The 21480-nt window shown below is 40.1% G+C and overlaps 1 protein-coding gene across 2 annotated transcripts; it reads left to right on the top strand.

Moving 5' to 3' along the window:
* The first annotated feature begins 7183 nt into the window (after positions 1–7183).
* On the top strand, positions 7184–21392 carry si:ch211-195o20.7 (uncharacterized). Of its 2 annotated transcripts, none has more exons than XM_004082626.5 (12): positions 7184–7538; positions 8001–8083; positions 10913–11491; positions 11623–11675; positions 17978–18471; positions 18650–18743; positions 18829–18895; positions 19776–19836; positions 19939–20035; positions 20130–20246; positions 20324–20383; positions 20455–21392. In XM_004082626.5, the coding sequence occupies exons 2-12, from the start codon at positions 8044–8046 to the stop codon at positions 20542–20544; spliced, it is 1752 nt and encodes a 583-aa protein (XP_004082674.1). In that variant the 5' UTR covers positions 7184–7538; positions 8001–8043; the 3' UTR covers positions 20545–21392. The 2 variants fall into 2 exon arrangements, with proteins under 2 accessions (XP_004082674.1, XP_023807651.1); XM_023951883.2 differs by having other exon boundaries at positions 19921–20035.
* The last annotated feature ends 88 nt before the right edge of the window (positions 21393–21480 follow it).

Here is a 21480-nt window from a genome sequence, read left to right as displayed (position 1 = left end):
CTTTAATGATTTGTGGTCTTCACTGGTGTCCATGGATTACATGAAATCTTTCCACCTTTATCCACCTTTGTCATGGTAGGAATAACACGTCAATGTAAGGGTGGGGTCATCTAAGACAGCACAAGGGTTAAGATGACAGAACCTCCAAGCGCAAAGTGGATGATCTAATGATCAGAGTTTGTTGCATGTGCTTCACAGATATAGTTTTATGCACATGCTCAGATTTATCAGCATAAATCTTTTATCAAGTCCTGCTTTTCAGTCTGTTGTTTTGATAAATGTTGTGACAAGTTGGTTAAATACAGGACAGACTGGCAACCAGGAGGCGTTACCAGCCATCTGGGGCAGTAAAATGGTAAAACAGCTCAACTGTGATTGTCCATTGGTTTGTAAGTGGCTGAATGGGTCACACACGCTTGATTAGAAACTATAAAGTCTCCATTTGCTCATTAATGCACTTCCCAATAAACTAAGTTTGCCATGATGTAGGTTAGACTAGCTTTTGCAATGTTGAATGGGTTTTCAATCTTTCCAGAGTGTGTGGGAGGACTTTGATGTGGGCGGAGCTTGTGCCTAAGACTATTTTGCTCTCCTTTCAGACCCAGGCCTACCACAACACGCCTGTGACAGCTCCGCCTGAGAAGACCATGCCCGGTGTGGCCATGCTGCTGGGGGCTGTCGGGATCGGGATGTGCGGGTACAGCTCCAGACAGCTGTCCCTCCACCACCGGCCCTCCACCCGCGTCCTCCACTGGGTCGGCACCCACACTGATGCGAGCAGCATGGGTGTGGGTGCTCACCGGGCCCCTGCTCTGGATGTCCCTCGCAGAGTCCCTGCATGTGCCGACATCCCTCCACCGTCCTTTGTAGGACAGAAAATTCCTTCAAATTAAACGCTGGGAGTAGAACCACCAGCACCACGGATCGAGTCCGAATTTCTGCGCTACCACTTGTCTAAGATTGTAGCTATGCAGGCCCATTGCCGCAATGTGGCCCATGTGCTCTCTGAGGACAAGTGGGTGTGGTCGCTCGGTCTGATCTGTGTGTCTGCAGGAAATGGTACAACCTAGCAAAATCTAATTCTGTGATTAGCGCAATACAAGGACTGTGAAGCTACGTTCACACCGCCCTCGGGGAAACGCTTTCAAGCGGCCACTTCTAAAGAAAATACATAAAAATGCCATTTGGGCTTCAGCGTTCAAAACCAATGCGTTCACACATTGCTATGCTCAACGCAGAGCCATTGAACGCAGGTTGAAAGATAAACCAGGTTGAACTTTGACAAATCAGGGACTCAGGATTTGGCAAAAAAGATGAGGTCCATTTAATTCACGGAAGTGTCAACAGTTTAAAAAATTGATCATTTGTGTCCTTTCATATATTGGAATAGAACTGTGAAAGAAAAAGCCTGGAGCAAGATTTGCACTACTTTCCAACTATAGGTGTCAGGCATGCGCTAGTAAATAGTAGAATAATTTTAAGAAGAAGCCCCTCCCTGATTATCCATTGTGAACCCCATGTGCTAAATTCATGTTCAAGAATGCACGTTTGAATGCGGGTCACATGACCGGTGTGAACGTAGCTTACCAGGTGTTTCAACATTTTCATTAGCAGGTTTCTGAAGCATTGATATGGCGCCGAACAACAAGAGTGACTCATAGGATTGTGTGACTGATGCTGGAACTTCCCAAATCTTATTGCTGATTGCTGCTTTTTCGAGTTGGCACACCTAATTTGAAGACATTTGTCTGTCTTCTGAAGCCCTGGCAAGGAGAAAGACGGAAGCTTGGCAGTGTGGCTCACAGATGGTTTGCCACAGTCTCTCTGTGCAGACCCCCCGCCCCCATCCAATTGGTTGTTAGGCAGAAAGCCATGTGTAATTGCTGAAGCAGCCCATCCCTGCCCATGACTTCATCTGAATCCCTCTGAGGAGGATCAGGTGCCACTTGTCAACAAGCGTTTTCCTGGCACTGTCAGACTGTCAATCCCACAACACCTGAAGGAGACAGCTCTTTTATTCTTTTATGAAAAACTGGAGAGTGGCAGTAGACTTTACAACAAGTAAACAACAGCAACTCTGTGCTGGATTACATCCTAGTTTGTGTGTCTGGGACACTGCGGGTGGGATTCCAGCTAGGTAGGATGGGGAATCCTCCTGGATTAGACCATGTCATCCTCATTAGGGATTAACCCTGGTGAAAAATCAATCCCGACACACACCCTTATTAACCTAATCAGCCGTTAAGACTTCCATGGACCCGAGAGAGGCAGACAGATCCTGTGCATCCGAATGTTGCGGCGTTCTCCCTGCAGCTTCCACCAGTTATCTCACAGTCATACGTCATATATTGACGTTGGTATTTTCGGATTGCAAAATGACAGAAAACTTGGGACTTGAGATGTGGCGAGAAACTGAGAGTGGTTGAGAACGTGCGCTGTGCCTTATGGATTGAACAGGATTACATCGTCTGCATTCGGTCTATCCGGTTGATATGCAAGTTTATCCCATAAATCGGCGACAAACACCATTAAAAGGAGTCTTTTATTTCTAATTTATTTCTAAAGCAATGAGGAAATTGCTGTGGTCTGAAAAGGATAAGCACAAAATGAATCAAAGTTGTGTGCTTCCCGATTTAGAGGTCAGCCAGACCTTGTAATCTTTTCTTTTCTTTTCGTTTTAGCTGAAGAGTCAGCTCAGAATTTCTGCCAAATTGGACACAAGGAAAGGTGTAGCAAGGTGGGAATTTTTTAGTGCCAACAGAGGCTCTGCAGGTCAGCTACAAAATGATCTTAATCTACGCCGCCAAAGGGGTTAATGGTTCCAGCAGGGATCAGATGCCAACCAACCAACACCTCTAATCCACAAAAATCTCTCAACTTCTAAATCCACATCTCACAAATATCTGAAGTGCATCAGAACTCCTGCTCTGCTGTCGCACTCCTCAGAGTGGTGGAATCGATGTGGTGATGGGCTGGAGGCTGTGTTATGCAGCTCGCTGGTTTTGATGGATTTTCTCCATGCTGCAGTGATGCACAGTGAACACAGATCACTGTGGAAACCTATTGATCTCAATCAGAGAGTGAGGGGAGGAGAGCTCGTCTCCTCTCTGCAGCAAATCTTCCCTGGCTGTTGTGCAGTAGAGGAAGGAAAAAAAAAAGGCGCCCCCGAAAACGCACAGAATGTGGAAAACTGAGTCTGAAGCTCTAAAAATAAAAAAAAATAAAATTCCGGGATGTTTGAAGGCGCAGCACTCACCTGTCAGCTTGCTGTGAGTTGCACATCAATGCTTTTTCATCAGTTACTAGTTCTGAAAAACTGAGTTAAACATTACAGCAGATCTGAACTATTTGTAGAATAAACATGTTAAAATATAAAATAAACATATAAAGCAAATATTCTGCTTGACTTGAGTCTAAACTGTGAGCTTATCTGGATGTTTTTGTGAGATTAAATATTTATTTTTATTTTTCCCTCTTTTGTACAAAGAAATAAATGTTTTATAGTCAAAAAATGTCAGTTTATGTTGTTTGGTGATGGGGTTTAAGGACGATATGAACTTCTTACGCAGAAAATAATTATGCATATATGTTTTTGCCTTAACACCTGTGTCAGCAGTATCTGAGAACCTGCAGCCTTACAGTCCACATCGAATCTCCTGTGTTTTATTTTGAAGCCTTATTGGAGATGAACAGTTAGAAGGCTTTGGCGAGTCCATTTTTGCTCCCTGTTATTTCTACATCATAAATATTGTGACATGCTCATAAAAACAAAAACAAAAAAAGACTTAAAAAGCATTACTTTCAAGGCATTTGGTACTTGGAAAATATATGGAATACTTTGAAATTTTCTCGACCCTTATACTGTTCGGGTCAAAAGTGACCCGTTAATTTTTTACCCGATCACAATATAAGGGTTAAATGTCCTTTTGGTTGAGACAATTTTAATATCTGGTCAAAATAAATCAAACCAAGTTTTTTATGTGATATCACAAAAAGTATGGAAACAGTGTAGTTTTTATAATTGTCAATGATCTGAAAAATATTGAGAGAGGTTTATAAAGTTTATTATAGACACACCATTGCCATGAGAGAGAGAATAAACTGAAATCAGGAAATCACAATATTTTGATTTGATTTGATTTGGTTTATTTCAAGCAATCAAATAAGAATAACACAAAAAAAACAATACAATCATCGGTTATACATTCATACAATGACCTATGAAACTGGGGATAATTAGACATATTAATAAATATTGCTTGAAAGGGAGTGGAAGGAAGCAAATTTATGTAATCCCACCCCTGTTCTACCGTAACCATTTTATTACATGATTTATCATTATCCGGTTCATAAATTTTATCAGACAGAATTCAAAATCATTATGTATCAATAAAGCACATGGCAAAGATGAATTACTTTATTATTATGTAAAAATAACTATCTTAGAAATCAACTTGGCAAGTGCAGATCAGTTATCCAAAATATATGCAGATTATGTTACTTATAAAAGTCATTTATATAATTAAAAAATAATACTATATCGGTAAAATAGACGTAACACTGTTTCAAAAATCTTCATAGCAATAAATGCTCAAGTATCAAAGTTAAAATATGTGCAAAATTACATTACGAAAAATCATGAATCATGATTTTTCAATTTTTGGAGGAAGTGAAGTAATATCATTAGAAATCAATCAATTCAACCATTTGCAATAATCGATTCAGCATTTTTTAAATTTATTTTTCATTTTTTATAATAAGGTAATGCTGTGAAATAAAATACAATAAAAAGGGGTCCATATTCTGTCGAATTACCAATATAGGATATGCATATATATATATATATATATATATATATATATATATATATATATATATATATATATATATATATATATATATATATATATATATATATATATATATATATACATACATATATATATATATATATATATATATATATATATATATATATATACATACATATATATATATATATATATATATATATATACATATATATATATATATATATATATATATATATATATATATATATATATATATATATATATATATATATATATATTCAAGATTCAAGATCAACTTTATTAATCCCTGAAGGGAAATTTAGTTGTAGTAGCAGCACTATGGAAATAGGGGGGATAAAGACAAACACAGACAAAATATACAGGGAAGAAAAGAGGAAAAATTGAATAAAATAATAATAAAATAACTATACAGTTGATGACTCTAAACTCTCACAAAAAATCTTATGTACATCCAAGTCTGCCAGATGAATTGTGAAGTCTAATGGCTGATGGCAGGAATGACGTTCTCTAGCACAGCGGGGGTGTATAATATATATGTATATACAATACAGACCAAAGGTTTGGACACACCTTCTTATTCAAATGAATGAGAAGGTGTGTCCAAACTTTTGGTCTGTTCTGCACGTTTTTTGGTCTTCTGAAATGTTCCGGAAACACTAAAATAAATAAAAAAAAGGTCATTTGGCAAAAGAGAAAAAGCCCCAAAATGAGTCCAAAAGAGTCATTGAAGTAACTTGTGATAAGCAGCCCGGAAGAAATGTTAAAAAAAAATGAAATCTTAGCAGTTTTTATTAGGTTTTTCAAATATAAATATTAAAATATTCTTTATTCTTTATTGATCCCACATTGAGGAAATTCAATTGTCAAATTCAATTTTGGATTAATTGTGAAGTTTGAATTCTGACTTTGTTTTTTTTTACCAGACTGGAAAAAGGAAATTTACCTGGTATTTAATAAATTACTCCAACTACTAATAATATGGTCAGCTTTTATTGTGGAAAGAACTTTTAATCTACCAGCCATTTTAGTATCTGAACATCCAGAAAAATGTTGTTTTTTTTCCTTGAAAATCGTTGGCTTGTTCCATTTTGAAGACTGACCGTTCTCTCAAACTACCAGAGATCTGAAGAAATTGGAAGAACAGCAAACAGGTACTTCACTGAATGTTGGGCTGCACTGCACCCACGCATGCTTTGGTTCCACTTTAGTTTTTTTTTTTTATTCTTGCTGAACGAAGCTCTATTGTGATTTTCCTCTCCTCTGGTGTGCAATCTCTGTTTGCGTCAGTCTACATGTCGCATTGGAGGTGAATCAGGAAAATTCTTGAAGGCACAACAACACTTTGACCAAAAGTCACATTTTTTCTGCAAATCTTTGAATGTTTTCAGGATTCAGTTGTATATTTTGTCCTAACTGTTTTTAGCAACACTTTTGTTGAGCTCTATACGAGCCATGGCCAGAAATCTTGTTAATCCGCCCTTGATAGACTTGAGTAGAAATGTTTTTTTGTTTTTTTTATGTATCTATTTTTTTTTGTGGTGGTTAAGATGAATTTGGTATTTCTTTAATATTGTGTTGCTGTTATGTTGTTGCTCAGGTAAAATACAATTTGATAGCATTCATGATATTTTGTCATAAATATGTTCATTAGCCCTGGTCCAATCTCTGTGCAACAAAACATTTTAGAATCTTTTTATTCAATGAAATCTAATAACATGAATTATTATAATATGATTTAATCAAGTTATTTTTACTCCTAAAACAGTTTTTTGTTGCCGTTCTTATTTTGTTAACACAGGTTGTTTTCCCTTTCGGCATATCCCTTCAGAGGATCAACTTTCACTGATTCGCACAGGTTTGCCAGAGATTTTTACGCCCTGCCTGACACAACCCTGGATTTTAACCGGGCTGGGGACCGGCACATGGGCAGTGTTTTTATCGAAATTGTAAAAAAGCGTTTTAAAGTTAAATGTTTTAGGGGACTAATCTTAAATGTAATAGTTTTAATTGTATAGAAATTGGCTAAATTAGATTTTTGTATTTTGCTATTTGATGTTTTATAGCTGACATGTAGGTAAAAAAAGTGAGCTTTTACCAAAGAGACATTATTTTTCCAGTTTAATGAATAAACCATTTACTATTTGCCAGATTTTGGTTTTTACTTTTTATTTATTTATCTATTCATTTTTTCATTGTTCAATTGTTTGCCAATTATGGTTGTTTGTGTTTGTTTACTGGTTTTTATGAAAACGCTGAATAAAACGAAAGGCCTCAAAATAATAGAAACTGAAAGCAGTTTTGTTTTTCTTTTGTGTCCTCTCTACAATGGGGTGACCTCACTTGATTGTGAATGGTTGAGGGCGGCCGCTGTTCGCCAGAATCAACAGGTCTCCTCGCAGCCTGACTGTGCCCTCCAGTGGACGCGCGGAGCCTGATGCCGCCGGGAGATCAGCCATGTTCCTCTGGCGTCACTGTGGGGATTAAAACCACGTTTTTGTTTCTTTGATCGGGAAGCTTTGTGGAGGGAAATAATACAACTGCAGGGGGTTGAGCTCACTTCGATGCGACATGCGTGGAAGCAGCCGCGATCAGCTCTCCAGGATGAGGACACAGCGAGGCGGCGGCGCGTCTTGAGCCGCGGAAGACACGAGGATTAAGCGCAGATCTGAAGTTTGGAGGGATTTCTTCTTCAGCGTTGAGAGGGTTTGTATCTGTTTTTCTTGTTTGTTTGTTTTTCAAATCACAGATGTGTGAGCAAAAAGTTGAGTGAATCTTACGCGCGTTTGGATAATGGATGAAAGTTTGGCACAGAGTGACCGACATTTGGACGCGCACAAACAAAGATGTAATGTTTATTTGTACCAGTTTAGGTGTTATCAAAATGACAATTTCAACGTTTTCCTCTTGTTTGGTCGCTTTTCTGAACTCAAAGGTGATCCCACATTTTAGTTTTTATCAGCTGGGGGACACATGTAGTGTCCAAACTCGGCTTCCGTGTAATTTAACCCTAATATTAAATATATTTCCTGCCAAGTAAATAGTGTTGTGATCTGCATGTAAACACTCCAAAAAAACCTTTAAGTCAATCACCTCTGGACTCTGTAGTCGCTTCCTCAGCTTGTGTGGAGCACCAACTTAGTGGATGTTCTGTGCGCATGCGTGTAGGTGAGCTGGACCTGAGGCACCTGCAGGGCCACATCACTGCAGAATGGGCAACTTTTCAAGCAAGGACAACCACGGACCTGTAGGTAAGTGAGCAGCACACCCACATCATCCTGAGTAGTATTCATTTAGAGTCATTTCTGCTGAAATCCAGTGTAACTAGTTTTTTTTTAGAACAAAGTTTGGGTCTTTCTGTTTTGAGGTAAGTTCTTTACCGCTGCATCCGAATAGTCAAGAGAGTGAAATCCAACCCAGGAGTAAAGGAGTAATTGTGAAACTGAAAGCAACACAGGAGAAATCAGCTGGTGTGTGTGTGTGGCTGCAGGAGTCTTGGCATCCCTCCTCAGTGACTGGTCATTCTCCTCGCGTCCCTGTGCGAGCTGTTCTTGGCCCCGCCTGGCCAGCTGTGATGAATCGGCAGAATTCCCCAGCTGAGTACAAGGGCAGCAGATTAATCATACGAAGCAGTCTGACACACACTCGCAGAGGCCATATAGACACACACATACTTATTCTTTCTGGTTAAGTTTATTGGCCACCCATGCAGATCTCTGGAAGAACACTTGGGGGTTTGGAGTGGAGAAAAGTGGGGGAAAGAGTAAGGAATAGCATTCGAGCAAGAGGAAGAGTTCGTTTTTTAGGGCCTTGAAGCGAGTGATGCATCGTTCTGTCATGTTCGACTGTTGCTCAAACATCACTCATAAGAAATTATGAAAAAAAAAAAAAGAGCTTCAGGGATTTTGACCAAACAAGGAAACGAAAAGAAGGAGACAACATTCCCATTGGTTCCTTGATGTTTAAAATTATTGCTGGTGCCACACTGTGGTAGGTGGGGGTGGGGGGGGGGGGGGGGTGTTAAGCCCAAAAGGTATAAATCAGTTGTGTAACTTTGTTATTATTTTAGAAATTTAACACATATATTCATGCAGCTTAGTTGAATTATCTGCCTGGACTTGGGAAAGAAATGTTGGAGGAACACAATGGATGAGCAGTTCAGGAGGAATGTCTGTATGACGGCATTCATCTTCAGAGGCCTGGACGGTCAGATGGTCAGTGTAATTCTGGCCGCCCCACGGCATGGTGTGGTTAGTGAGAACACACCAGACTGCTGAGGCCAGAACGTTGTGCTTCACTGTGTTTACCCATCGGTTTACAGTCTCTCTTTGAGGCTCACTCAAACAGGACATTTCAGTTGAGTTGTGTTGTTTGCCTTCAAATATGTCTTTTTTGTGTGTGTGTGTGTGTGCTCCTCATCACAAAAGGATGCTCGATAACATCTGCACAGCATCACTGTTGATAAATATTAAAAAGATAATCATCGGCAGTTTAGTTTTACCAGCATAGTTCTGCTTTGTCCATGCAGCCCAATGGCTGGGATTCAGTGAGCGCGCCTGTACCAGAGTTCAATGTGTTGGCCATGTGGGCGTCTTTGGAAATGTCAAAGACAGACAATGCTTGTAAACAGAAGAGACTTACTGGGCTGCATGATGTGAGGACAACTTGTGATGTGCGATTTCAGTGTTCAATATTGCAATGAGGATATTAGTTGCGATACCTAAACAAATAGAATGTTGTTTACACCCGATACTATGCCTTGGTGTGAAATGTAAAAAAGCGGTGCAAATGTTGCACCCTGCTTTTTCTTTCCCAGCTCTTTTCCAAAATATGAAAAACTTTGTGTCATAAATCTGGAATCGCAATTGTAAATCTTTCCTCCATGATCAATCGTCAAATGGATGGCATTTCCATAAATTAAAGTGGTCGCCATCCATCCGTCAAATCCAAGTCCCTGATTGGTCAAAGATCAACTTGATTTAATTTTCAACGCACGTTTGATGGATGTGCGTTTAATACGTATGTCCTGAAAACAGTTGTGGAAACTATCAAAACTATGAATGTGAAAGTTTTCAACGTGGAAGCCAGCATTTACACAGACGTTTTATTGGAAGTGGTCTCTTGTACGCATGATTCCTTGAGGCGGTGTGGACATATAAATGCTGAAGCTGAAGTATGAGGTTGGGTTTTCTGATGGAACTATGAACAAAGAAGGAAAATAAATGAATTTAAAGGCAAAGTTCAAGATGTACATAGTGCCGGTCCTTTGACCATCACTGTTTACACTTTCTCACAACATTTTCTAATATTTTTTCTTGATGTGCTTCTTTGGAATTACGGAATTACTTGGGAATACTCTGCCTCTTTTACGTTTTGCCTTTCTGAGAATTTAACCTTAATACACTGTGGTGAATAGCACCAGGGTTCACTTGCAAAGACCCTGTGGTGAATAGTTGAACCAGGGTTGTTTTTTTTTTTTGGACCAATCAACACCTGCTAATGGAAAGGGACTGATTGAGGACAGACAGGCGATCTCCTAATTCCGTCACTACTCTCTTACCTCTAAAAGACTATGTGGTGGCTTGGATCTTAACTCAATTCAGACAAGTACTACTTGGAAAAAAAATGGATGCCAATTATGAATTTGGTCCATTTTCCAAAGTAAAAAACGAATAGATATAGACATTTTACGAAGACTGTTTATGAATCCACTGTGATCTGTTGATGAAAACTTAGATGTTTTTTACAAAAGTAAATTTAAATACATTGTTTTTCAAATGAAAAGTCATTCAATGCATTGCGGTCAATATTCGCCAATCTAGTGAGCATCAATGCAAACAGGCTTTTGCTTGAGGGATATTTCCAGGGAACTGGATTTTGGAATAGTAGATTCAGACACGCCAACTAAAGGGTTAATGCACTATATAGTAGTGAGTAAATGAGGGAACTCAGACAAGATTAATTTATATTTCTGTTGTTCCCTTTTTGTGAACATTGCTTTAATACACATGTAGGGGTAGAAAATAATTAAGAAATGATTAAAAACCATTTTTGGTTTAACGCATTTCTTTCGTCTGCAGGCTCCCATCTGGAGAACTTCCACACACCACCTTCTTCTCCGCTGAGTGATGGGACTGGATCCAGCCCCAGTCCTGCCCAGCTTCAAGGGTCCCCTACGGTTCAAGCTTCATCCTCCCCTGCATCACCAGTCGCTACGACAAGCGGGAAGAAGGCACAACTCAGCCCCCCAGTCTCTCCCAGGATTCCCATTCCACCCCCCGACTGGAGTCCCCCTCCACCAGCTAGTCCTGGAGTTACCCCCTTGCACAAGAGATCAGGATGCACTTTTGGAGGCAGAGGTCGATCTTCTTTGGGGAGGAACGGGGCTCCTCCGAGCTCCACACCAAGAACTTTGCCCTCTCCTATAAAGAGTGTGGACATTAGCCCAATAAAGAGCCCTTCCTCGGTGTCCGCTGCTGCACCTGTTACCTGCTCTGTGGGGCAGAGCTTAAAGGAAAGAGACGGTGGTGAGGGGCAGCCTGTGGCACAGACCCCTGAGGATACACAAAGCCAGGATCGGGAGCTAGTGGAGCTGTTGAAAGAGTGTGCATCGACGCTGGGAGTCACTTCAAGCCAGGACGGGACTCCAAAAGCAAAAGGCAAGGCAGCAACACATTTATCAGCATCAAATGAAATGTATCAATATCATTTCAAAACCCTTTTATTCAATTTATTTTCAATTACATTTTTCAGCACTGATAGTGTCTTTTCATATTTCTACCTTTTTTAGAGATACTCAAACATCTGCTGACAGAGGTGAACAGTTTAAAGACTACTTTAAAGGTGAGCTGAGCTTGATGCTTTTATTTATCAATAATGCACCATGCACTGTGGTGTAGTGGTTAGCACTCTCGCTTCACATTGTGAGAACTATTTTAAATTCCGTCCGGGATCCTTCTGTGTGGAGTTTGCATGCTCTCCTCATGCATGTTTAGGTTTTCTATGTGGATGAAAGAGGATCATCTTAAAATGAATGAAAAACCACCAACCTCTAAATTTTGAAAAACAAACAAACATTGAAAGTAGGAAAACAGTTTTAATCTCAAAAGTACATATTGGAAACTTGAGATATTAAAAGTTAGGGGGGAAAAATTGAAGAAAGAAAATACAAATTTGAAACATAAATAAAAAATGTAAACCTAAAACTGTTTCCAAATGAAAAATCATGTTTATTATTTTCCTTTTTTTTCAGTCCTCAGTTTACAGTTTCATTTCAGACTTTTCAAGTTTTGACTGTTGAGCCTAATTTTACGTGGGGGCGGGGCTTGTTTCAGATTTACAATTTTTATTTCAAATGTTTCTTTTAAGATTAAAATTGATTTTATTTCAAATTTAAATTTTTATTTTTCATATTTTTAATCATTCCTGTAATGTTAAAAGGCACTTCTAATAAAGAGTCATACAAAGTGCATGTAATTATATTTATAAAAACAGTTTTTAAAGCTGAGCAGAGAGCTGGGAAAAATAAAATCTACTTTTTCCAAAAAATAAATCCTCTAAAACAGGGGTGGCGAACAAGTTTGACACAAAGAGCCGAAATTCTTTACTGTGAGAGTCAAAGAGCCACACCACGCACTGACCTGCCAATAATAATAATATTAATAATAATAATGGCTTAGATCTATCTGCGCTTTTTCTTGGTGCTCAATGCGCTTACAATGTCTCCATTATTCATTCATACTTGGTGATGGTAACTACTAATGTAGCCTCAGCTGCCCTGGGGCAGACTGACAGAGGCGTGGCTAACAGTTCACGCCTACGGTCCCTCTGACCATCACCGGGACATTCATACACTTTCACCCACCAGTGGAGCCACACTGGAGGCAGGGAGGGTGAAGTGTCTTGCCCAGGGACACAACGACAGCTGGCTGGAGGGAGCAGGGATCGACCTGTTCTACCGCCTGAGCCATACTGCCGACAAGATGTACACACACATACACGCAATTAAAGCCATATTATATCCCATAACACACTCCTCTCCTTACAGTAAACAGCAAGTATTGCACCTGTGTTTATTTCAAGGAAAGTGTCCACCCTCAATACACACATCAAATGCAGCTTAGCCAGAGTTAACAGGGTTAACCCTGATTCATTTTAGTTACTATGCTTATGAAGCAGGGTTTAACCTGAGCTTCATAAGCATGTCTCTTTGCAGGCGGCATTTTCAGGGTTTCCAAGACGATGTTGTTCTGCATAATGCTCATTCCTGCACTTTTGTACTATTCGGGGGGTGAGGGTGTCTTCTTTCATGTCCTCACATCACTCCTTAGCGTTCTTATGCTGTCCTCTCCTAGGTCCTCTTTACTGAAGTCATACAACAACACATTAGGTGCACCGCACCACAGTCGTATGGTCGTGAAAATACGGTATATAGAAAATATGGTAAGAGGCAAAGAGGCGCATTCTTACTGGCCGAGAGCCGATGCAGCTCACGAGCCGTGTGTTCGCCACCCCTGATCTAAAACAACAAATTCGAATGAATCGATTAATTGCCCCACCCAACAATCTTGTTTTTCATTCACTTTAAGATGACCCTAATTTGACCCCACAGTGTAAATTCATGCTTCTTAGGCTAATTGGTGTTTCTAACTTACCTCCAGGTCTGCATGTGAGTGGGATTTTGTGGCCCTGAAACAGACTGGTGACCTGTTCAGGGATCTACTCTGCCTTCGCCCAACAGTAGTAGCAGCAACCCCATGACCCCGAAAGAGATTCAGGGGTTCAAAAGATTGATTGATGGACGGATGGATGGATAGCTATAGTTTTTCAAATCGTTTCCTTACCAAAAGTGAAGTATTTTAACATAATCTTACTTGTTCCAAAATGGGTCACACCATTTAACTTAATGGATATGCACACTAAAGGAAGCTATCCATGACTTTTGGCAGATCTCATGACCTTTCAGCCACAAGATTACACCATTCTGTGTGTGTGTGTTTGTGTGTGTGTCCATCACAACAGAGCCTGGCCAGGCCCTGCTCGGCCCCATAGGAGCTCAGCTTTACTAATTAAAGTCTTTCCTGCGTTCTGCCTCTCCTGAGAGGCCCCAGAGGAGGAGAATCATAGAGCATCTTCTGTAAGATAGTGTTGACAGTTATAGCTCCCTTTGAAAGTAAAGTAGATTGGATCTCATAGTAGGAAAGCACCTAATAAGGGAAGACTTGAAAGACAAATCTCTTCCTCGAGCTGCAGTAAAAAGAGATTCCTCTCTGCAGCTTTTATGTTGCATAAGACGGTAGAAGCTGAATAAAATTCAGCCCTCTTCTTCTTGACTCTCCTTATTCTTCAGAATATGATACAGTATTTGGTCATTTCCTGTTGGTCGTCCTGTTCGTGACACTCCCTTATGAGGGTTGTTGCTGGAGGCTCCCAGTTTCCTTTGTGTCTGTCATAGATTACAGCAGCTGGAACAACCCAAACCAAAAGGCCTCCTTTTCCATCTGCAGGTTTTTTACAGTCCTCACTTTGGAATTGTTTTAGAGTCCGCTTTCTGGCAAATCTGAACATTTTTTCATACTTTTCCTCATCCATTCCATGCCCTTATAAGGTGCACAGAAATTTAATCCTAGATGCAGGTCAGCTAACCTCAGAGAGACTGTGGCAAGGCCCTCTGTTATGGAAATAGGAGCAATTCAACACCGTGTTTACATGGGCTCTCAGTAGGGCGATATGAGCTAGTGAAGCTGGACGTAATGAGCCCTCTTGGTCTGTTCTGCCATTCCAAATCTGTGTTTGTAGAGAATGGAATTGCAGAATGGAGGTGGGGGTTCATATTCAGCTGTTCAGGACACAAAACCTGTTTTGTGTTGTGCTGTGCGATAAGGCGGTGTGGGCTGGAGGCTGCGACTTTACTGATTCGCCAAGAGTTTTTGTGGCACTTTTAAAGACCCACTCCGATAAAAATCCCATTATTGCTGTTTGACACGTTCTTGTGGCATGTTCTCATCATGGAGAACATATATTTAGGAATTTAAGCTAAAAATAGCATTTCTGAGTTTTTCTTTATTCAGAATGTTGTGAATCAGGAGAGGACGGAAGAAATTCCTACACCAACAGTCCCCCCCACAACTTAGAATTGAATTTCTAGTAAACTACTGCCGCTCTGCAGAAACTATGTTTTAGAAAACAACACAGTTTTTTCTTATTTTGGCTAAAAAAAGAAAACCCGACATATTCATATTTTTAACTTTTAAAATAGATCAGAAGATGATTGGAGTGGGACTTTAAGACTTGTAAACAGATGCAAAATCTTCCCCTTTTTTTCTTTTTGCCTGGTTCCCCAGCTTTCGTTGTAAAACATTTCCCCTCTTTTAGCATAGAAACAGTTATTAACCTTCCTCTTTCTTTAGCCTTTTCTCCGTTTGTCTGCTTCTACTTGGTTCGTCATCCTTTCATTTGTGGACACTTTGTTTCACTTTTCGGATCTGACCCTGTGTTTTCTCTGTTTGTGTAAATAAAGTTACCATGACCTCTAAAGACACTCCGATCATCTTTTAAGCTCTTTTTAAGACCAGTCGAAAGAAGTACATGGATCTATTTGTCTACAAGTGGATGCATCAGAATGGAGCAGAGCAGGGAGCTTGTGGCTTGCCGTAGTAACCTCTATGTCACTCCTTTAAGCTTTTTATATCCGCATTTTTGCCTTTGAGACTGATTCAAAACTACTTAAATAAAGAAATACTCAGAATTGCAATTCTGAGTGTAATTTTCTTTATATATGTCCTCCATCATAAGAAAAATGCTACAAGAACATGTCAGAAATCACAAAAACATGATTTTCATAGGAATGCGTCTCATTCCTTTACCTTTTTCTTATCTGATGCCTTCTGTTTTTGCAAAAGTCTGCAACTTCCTCCATGTTCACTCAGCATCTGTCTGTGCTTACGTGCTTGACCAGCCTTCAGCTTCTTAAGTCAGAGAAAACAGTCCAATTGGAGCAGAGGGGAGTTGTTGGTGTGTGTGTGTGTGTGTGTGTGGGGCTGGTCAGATTTGGGCTCCCGACCATTGATTTCAAAGCCCTGCCTTAAAATCAGATCCAGGTGACTGCCTCATGAGTCTCTCTCTGGCCCGGGTTCTTCTTGCTACACTAACTTTCCTCAGAGAGAGCTTGTATCTGGATGTCACACAGGCTAGTTACATGTCCAAAGAAGACTTACTGTAGTTTGGAAGGATCGGCGCTAGATTGCACGCTGTTGAGTTTTCGTGTGCTAGTTCTTGTGAATCTAATTTCCAACCTCTAAATAGGAACCTTGCGTGCTCTCTAACTAATTTTGCCGTGTCACATGAGGATTTTCTGACTTGAGTGGCTGCTAAGGTCAGAACAAAGCGTGTCTTGCTGGGTCTAGCAGTACATTCTCACACTTTTTCAGCACAGACTACAGACTGTAAAAAAGTGAAGGCCTGTTGTAGAGTTGGGATGTTTCCCTTGACTATAGTGCGAGTGGGTGTGGAGGTAAACTTGGGACAAACGCTTGGAAAAGACTTTTTCTAGTATTTCTAAACGTTCCCAGGAATTCTTAGGATTTGGGAGTAAAGAAAGTTTTGCGCCTGTCGAGGCTCAATGCTGCAGCTGGTCCTGCAGAGAGGCGTGAGGTCAAACGCCAAGGGACTGAGTGTGTGTAGAAGGAAAAAAAAAGACAATCCACGCCCTTATCTCATCGTTAACCAAGGAGTGCCCCTTCCTGTTTTCCTGAGCTAACGCGCTCCAGTTGGAGTGTCAACATCCAGATAAGAAAGACACCAAGAAAACAACTTCCTGCCAGACCCCAATGGGTATTTTAGAGCCTTTTTATTCCATGTGGGTCAAACAGTCGGGAGCCACCGTTCATTTCATGTTGTCAGGCAGATCACAACAATGTGGTGCAAGAATCAAAGGGGGGGGTTGTGGGAGTGGAGGAAAGGAATATGAAATGTGTGTGTGTGTGTGTGTGTGTGTGCGTCCAGAGTAATCAGGTCCAGCTGCGGTCTTGAGTCACTGGTCAGATGAGGGAGCGACTTGGCGCAGACTTGTCCTCCTCCTCCTCCACATCTCTATCCATTCTTCATCTAATTACCAACATTTCCAGCCCCTCTGCTCCTCTGCATTCCATCCCAGCCTCTGACTTGCATTACTTGCAGCCTCTAGACTGTCTCCTTTCTGCCAATGTGTGATTTCATCCACTTTAACACATTTACACTTTAAAAAAAAATATTTGCCTTTTTAATTTGAATAAATCTGTTTGTCTTTTAATATCTTTGGTTTGAGGGAACCCTTCTGATGTGTGGTGGGAATGTTTGCTCATGTCTGAAAACTAATATACCGAAAGACAAGCAAAAACATTTTTCCTCATGTGCAAAAGTATAAAAACAGATCATTAGCTCACAGGGCTACAGTTTCACCGAAGAGTTTCGCAATGTTTTCTTGGCCCGGCCTCAGAGTGTTGTTTTAATTGTTTTTTTCTTCCTTTTTCTCTGGATGCCTCCAAACTTGTCTGGGTTTGGATTTTTTCCAAAAGAATTAGGAAATATAAAAGCATAAACCTATCAGAATTCATGATTCAGATATGATTTATTAGGGTTGATCTGCCAAGTGCGCTACGCCTAAGCATGTTTTAGGGTTTCAACTTAGGTTTGCTTCCTTTTTTATTCCCCCATTTCACATTAAGTAATGTTACCGTTGGCTAAATGTACTTTAATTGTTTCAAACGAGGCAAAAAAAAATATTATTTTATTTATTTTTTTCATAAAAAGTCAATTATTTCTTAGATAAAAAAATCTAGTGTGATTTATGTAACTCAATAAAAATTGTTTTGCTATTGAACTTCTAAAGATCCACTCCAATGAAAATTGGGTTTTTGCTGTTCTTAATATGTTCTTGTGGCATTTGTCTCATGATGGAGGACATATATGAAGAAAATAAGCGTCAAATTGTATTTCTAAGTATTTCTTTATTCGAATTTTTAATGTACAAAAATCCTAGAAAACTATGTTTTCTTCATTTTATCTTAAAATGTCATCATCATAATTAACACACTACTGGGAACACTTTTAAAATCGATTAAAAGACGATCGGAGTGTGGCTATAATTGTTTTAATTTCTTATCCAGACGGAGCGTGAAGAATGGCTGCAGTTCCAAGCGGACCTCCAGGTGGCGGTGGCGGTGGCGGACCGTTTGAGAGCTGAGATGGAGGAAGAGCTGGTTGCTCTCCGAAAAGCCCACAAAGACACAGAGAGGGAGCTGGCGGCTGCCCTGCAGAGGCAGAAGGAGGCTGACATGCAGCTGGTCTCCCTGCAAGGAGAGCTGAAGGAGAGCAGGCAAAGACTGACCATTTTGACCAGGGCCCCCGAGAAAGGTGAGGCCCGGGATCCGCATCAGACGCCAGACAGGTCCGGTGCAGAATCTAAGTCTGAACACAAAGACGGGAGTGAAAGAGGCAGGGGCATGGGAAGTAAAAGTCCAAGTGATGCCGGTGAAGGTGCAAGAACGGATTGTAAAGGTGGGACTAAAGGGTATCTGAGAAATGTGACCAATGAGGACAGAGATGGGAAGGATGTGCAGCCCAGTGAGCCTCGAAGAGCTGTGACCTCAGAGAGGTCAAGGTGAGATTCAGTGTCTGCTATTGAAATTTCCTAAAGCTTTTTTGTGTTGTATTTGTCTGCCATTTTAGTCCTTAATGTTTATTCTTCATGGGCTATCTGTAGCTGTCCTTCAGCAGCTTACTCAGGGACGGTGTAATCATCACCTGCTTTGTCATCATTTTTTCTCTTTCTGCTGCAGAAGTCTGTCCAGATTACCTGCCTCCCCTGACTCCCCCACCACGCAGAATGGACCAACTCAACCCAAGGCTGCTTTAACACTTGAAGCCACCAAGGTGATATGCTTCCTTTTTAGGGGAGCTAACCCAGCCCTGTCACCATTCACCTCATTTAAACACGTTTGGTGCTTTATTTTTCAAGAACTTTGGACAGCAGAGAGCACGGAGAAGTTTGGATTGGCAGGACAGCCAGTTGAACAGCGATGCAGGTACGTGCAAAGCTGGGACGCAACATGTTTAGGCCTGAGATTATTCTGCATCTCAGAGACTTTGAAGTATTTTTGAGTAGTGGACAGACGTTTGTCCAGGTTGCCGTCTTTACTTAGTGCACTAAATAAGGCGTAACCCATTTTGTAAAGCACACCGAATCTACAAGTGATTCCGTAATTTGAACTGTTTTTTTTTTGTTATTATTGACTTTAATTTTTTGTTTTTAGAAATTTTCAGATAAGACCAGCATTGAAAACACCAAATGAATATTTTGTATATAGTACAGAGTACATAAATGAAAATAGGTATGAGATATAAGAAAAACTCTTGAATAGATGAGACATGAAAAGAGGAATATATTGGCTTTTATCTATGTCAGCATTAAATTCTCTGTTTTTAACAAGCATCACATTATCGTCATATTGTGAAAAATGTTTTTATTTGTTCATTTTAGACACTTGTTTCATGTTTATGATCATTCTGACTTTATTTTGAATTATAATCGTATATAGTAAGACTATTCTACAAATTGTTTTCCTTTCAAGGTGATGCTAAATTTGGTGGAGTCGTGGATTTAGTGGTTCACTGCAGATTAGTATTATTTATATTTCCTCAATTTGATTGTTTTGATTCTGTTTTTTTCTCAATTTTAATTTTTGGAAACTGAGTAGAATAAAAAATGATAAAGAATGTTGTACCGTTGCTAACTATCAGATGGATCTTACTAAATGTTATTTTACAAAAATCAATGTTTTTTAAATGTTGACAAAAGAAACGAGTGTTTTAAATGAGCTTCTTTGACTTTATAAAGAAATACAGATCTACAGATAATAGAAATAAACTATGAATGGCATCTCTAACTGTTGCTTCACATTGCAGGAAAGCGTGAGGAGTCCCTGAATAAGCATAACTCGGCTCTCACTGAGCTGCCGCACACAAAGTGAGTTCTCACACGCACACTCTCCCGTTATAACAGTCAGGGTTCTGTCCAATCCATAGAAAAAAGGATTTTATACCCCATTAGTAATTGTCTTGCTGTTAGATCCCAGGATGGTCTGAGTGTCCTGCTGCGTCGTCACGGAGGCTCAAAGAGAAACTCTCTGCTCCGCTGGTGTCAGAACCGAACCCAGGGCTACAAGGTGACCGATCCTTTCATGTCAAATACGTACACACATTTTTTGGAATGCAGTTTGGAGCAGCTCTCTAATGCAACAGCATGTCCTCCTCCTGCAGAACATTGACATCACTAATTTCAGCAGCAGCTGGGCAGACGGCCTGGCCTTCTGTGCCGTCTACCACACCTACGTCCCCTCTCACATCCCCTTCAGCACCCTCTCTCCAGAGAACAAGGTAGACGCACTGCATGCAGCCTGTGATGCAGACAAAAAAAAAAAAAAAACCTCGCCTCACTAGCCTTTTGTTTGCAGAAAGAGAATCTCAGCCTGGCATTCAAGACCGGAGAGGGTGTGGGGATTACACAAACTCTGGTAAGAATCACAGGTGTCCAACACAAAAAGTGAGTTTCTTCACAAGTTTGACCGAAGTCTCTATTTGACAGACAATAGAGGAGATGCTGCGAGCAGGTGGACCGGACTGGCAGAGGGTACTGAGCTACGTGGAGAGCATGTACCGCCACTTTGAGATGTGACTAGCAAAGTTAGGAAGATACAAGTATTTAAAGCAATGGTACCTCTAATGCTACCTTCTCTTGGATATAGAAATTCTATTATTTTTTCGATGCAGATCACCTTTGGAAACAAATAAAAGTTTGCGTTTAGCTCAACGGCAAGAGGGCAAGAACTTCTAAATCCCATAAAGACCAAAACAACATCATCTAAAAAAAAGTATCTTATTAAGCTGAAGTAAAATTCATAAATTCTTATGATTAGAAAAAAAATGAACTTTCAAACTTTCTGACCCCTTTTGATAAAAGAAAATGTTTAGTTGCTGTACATGTGTCTACACTGGTACTCAACGCTTAGAAAGTACTGTAGTGCATAAAAGCTTTAGCTTTACATGGTTTAAGCTGCCAAAATATTTGTCTTTTAGCTTTTGTATGTTTTCCTTTCCAGTTTTTTTACCCACTCTGTAGACGAGCACTTCTGCTTTGTGCTGTGATTGCATCAGTTCTTTGTTTCAAGCTTTAAAAAAGCAAGAATTAGTATGAGAAAGTCCAAAAGATTCGATTTTTCTTCCCTTTTACACTGTCAAAAGTGCCTCAGTGTTCTATCTGCGTGTGTCCTTGGTTGTGCTTTGCAAAAAATAATAAAGCAAAAGCGAATGCAGGCCCATACAAGCATGCCCTATTCATTTCCACATCACCTGAAGTTTCTCATGCATCCACACTCTCACACACACCTGGAACTGCTTTGACAACTTTGAAGGCAGGTCTGTTGCCAAAGCTGTACACGTCAAACTGGAAAAAACGTGCCTTTGATTGTGAAATGTATGTATCTAGTGTTAAAAAAATGCAAAAGCAATAAAGAGTTAAAAATATTCCTGTCAGTGTTGAGTGTACATTTGGGGAAATGAAAGGACGTGAACGTCTGGTCACTGGTTTTTAATTTAAGTCGAGGAATTACCA

Source organism: Oryzias latipes, chromosome 22, assembly GCF_053564925.1.
Source record: "Oryzias latipes strain Hd-rR chromosome 22, Olatipes_Hd-rR_3.1".
Classification (NCBI taxonomy): domain Eukaryota; kingdom Metazoa; phylum Chordata; class Actinopteri; order Beloniformes; family Adrianichthyidae; genus Oryzias; species Oryzias latipes.
Note: the sequence above shows the minus strand (reverse complement) of the source record. Positions and strands in the feature narration are given on the sequence as shown.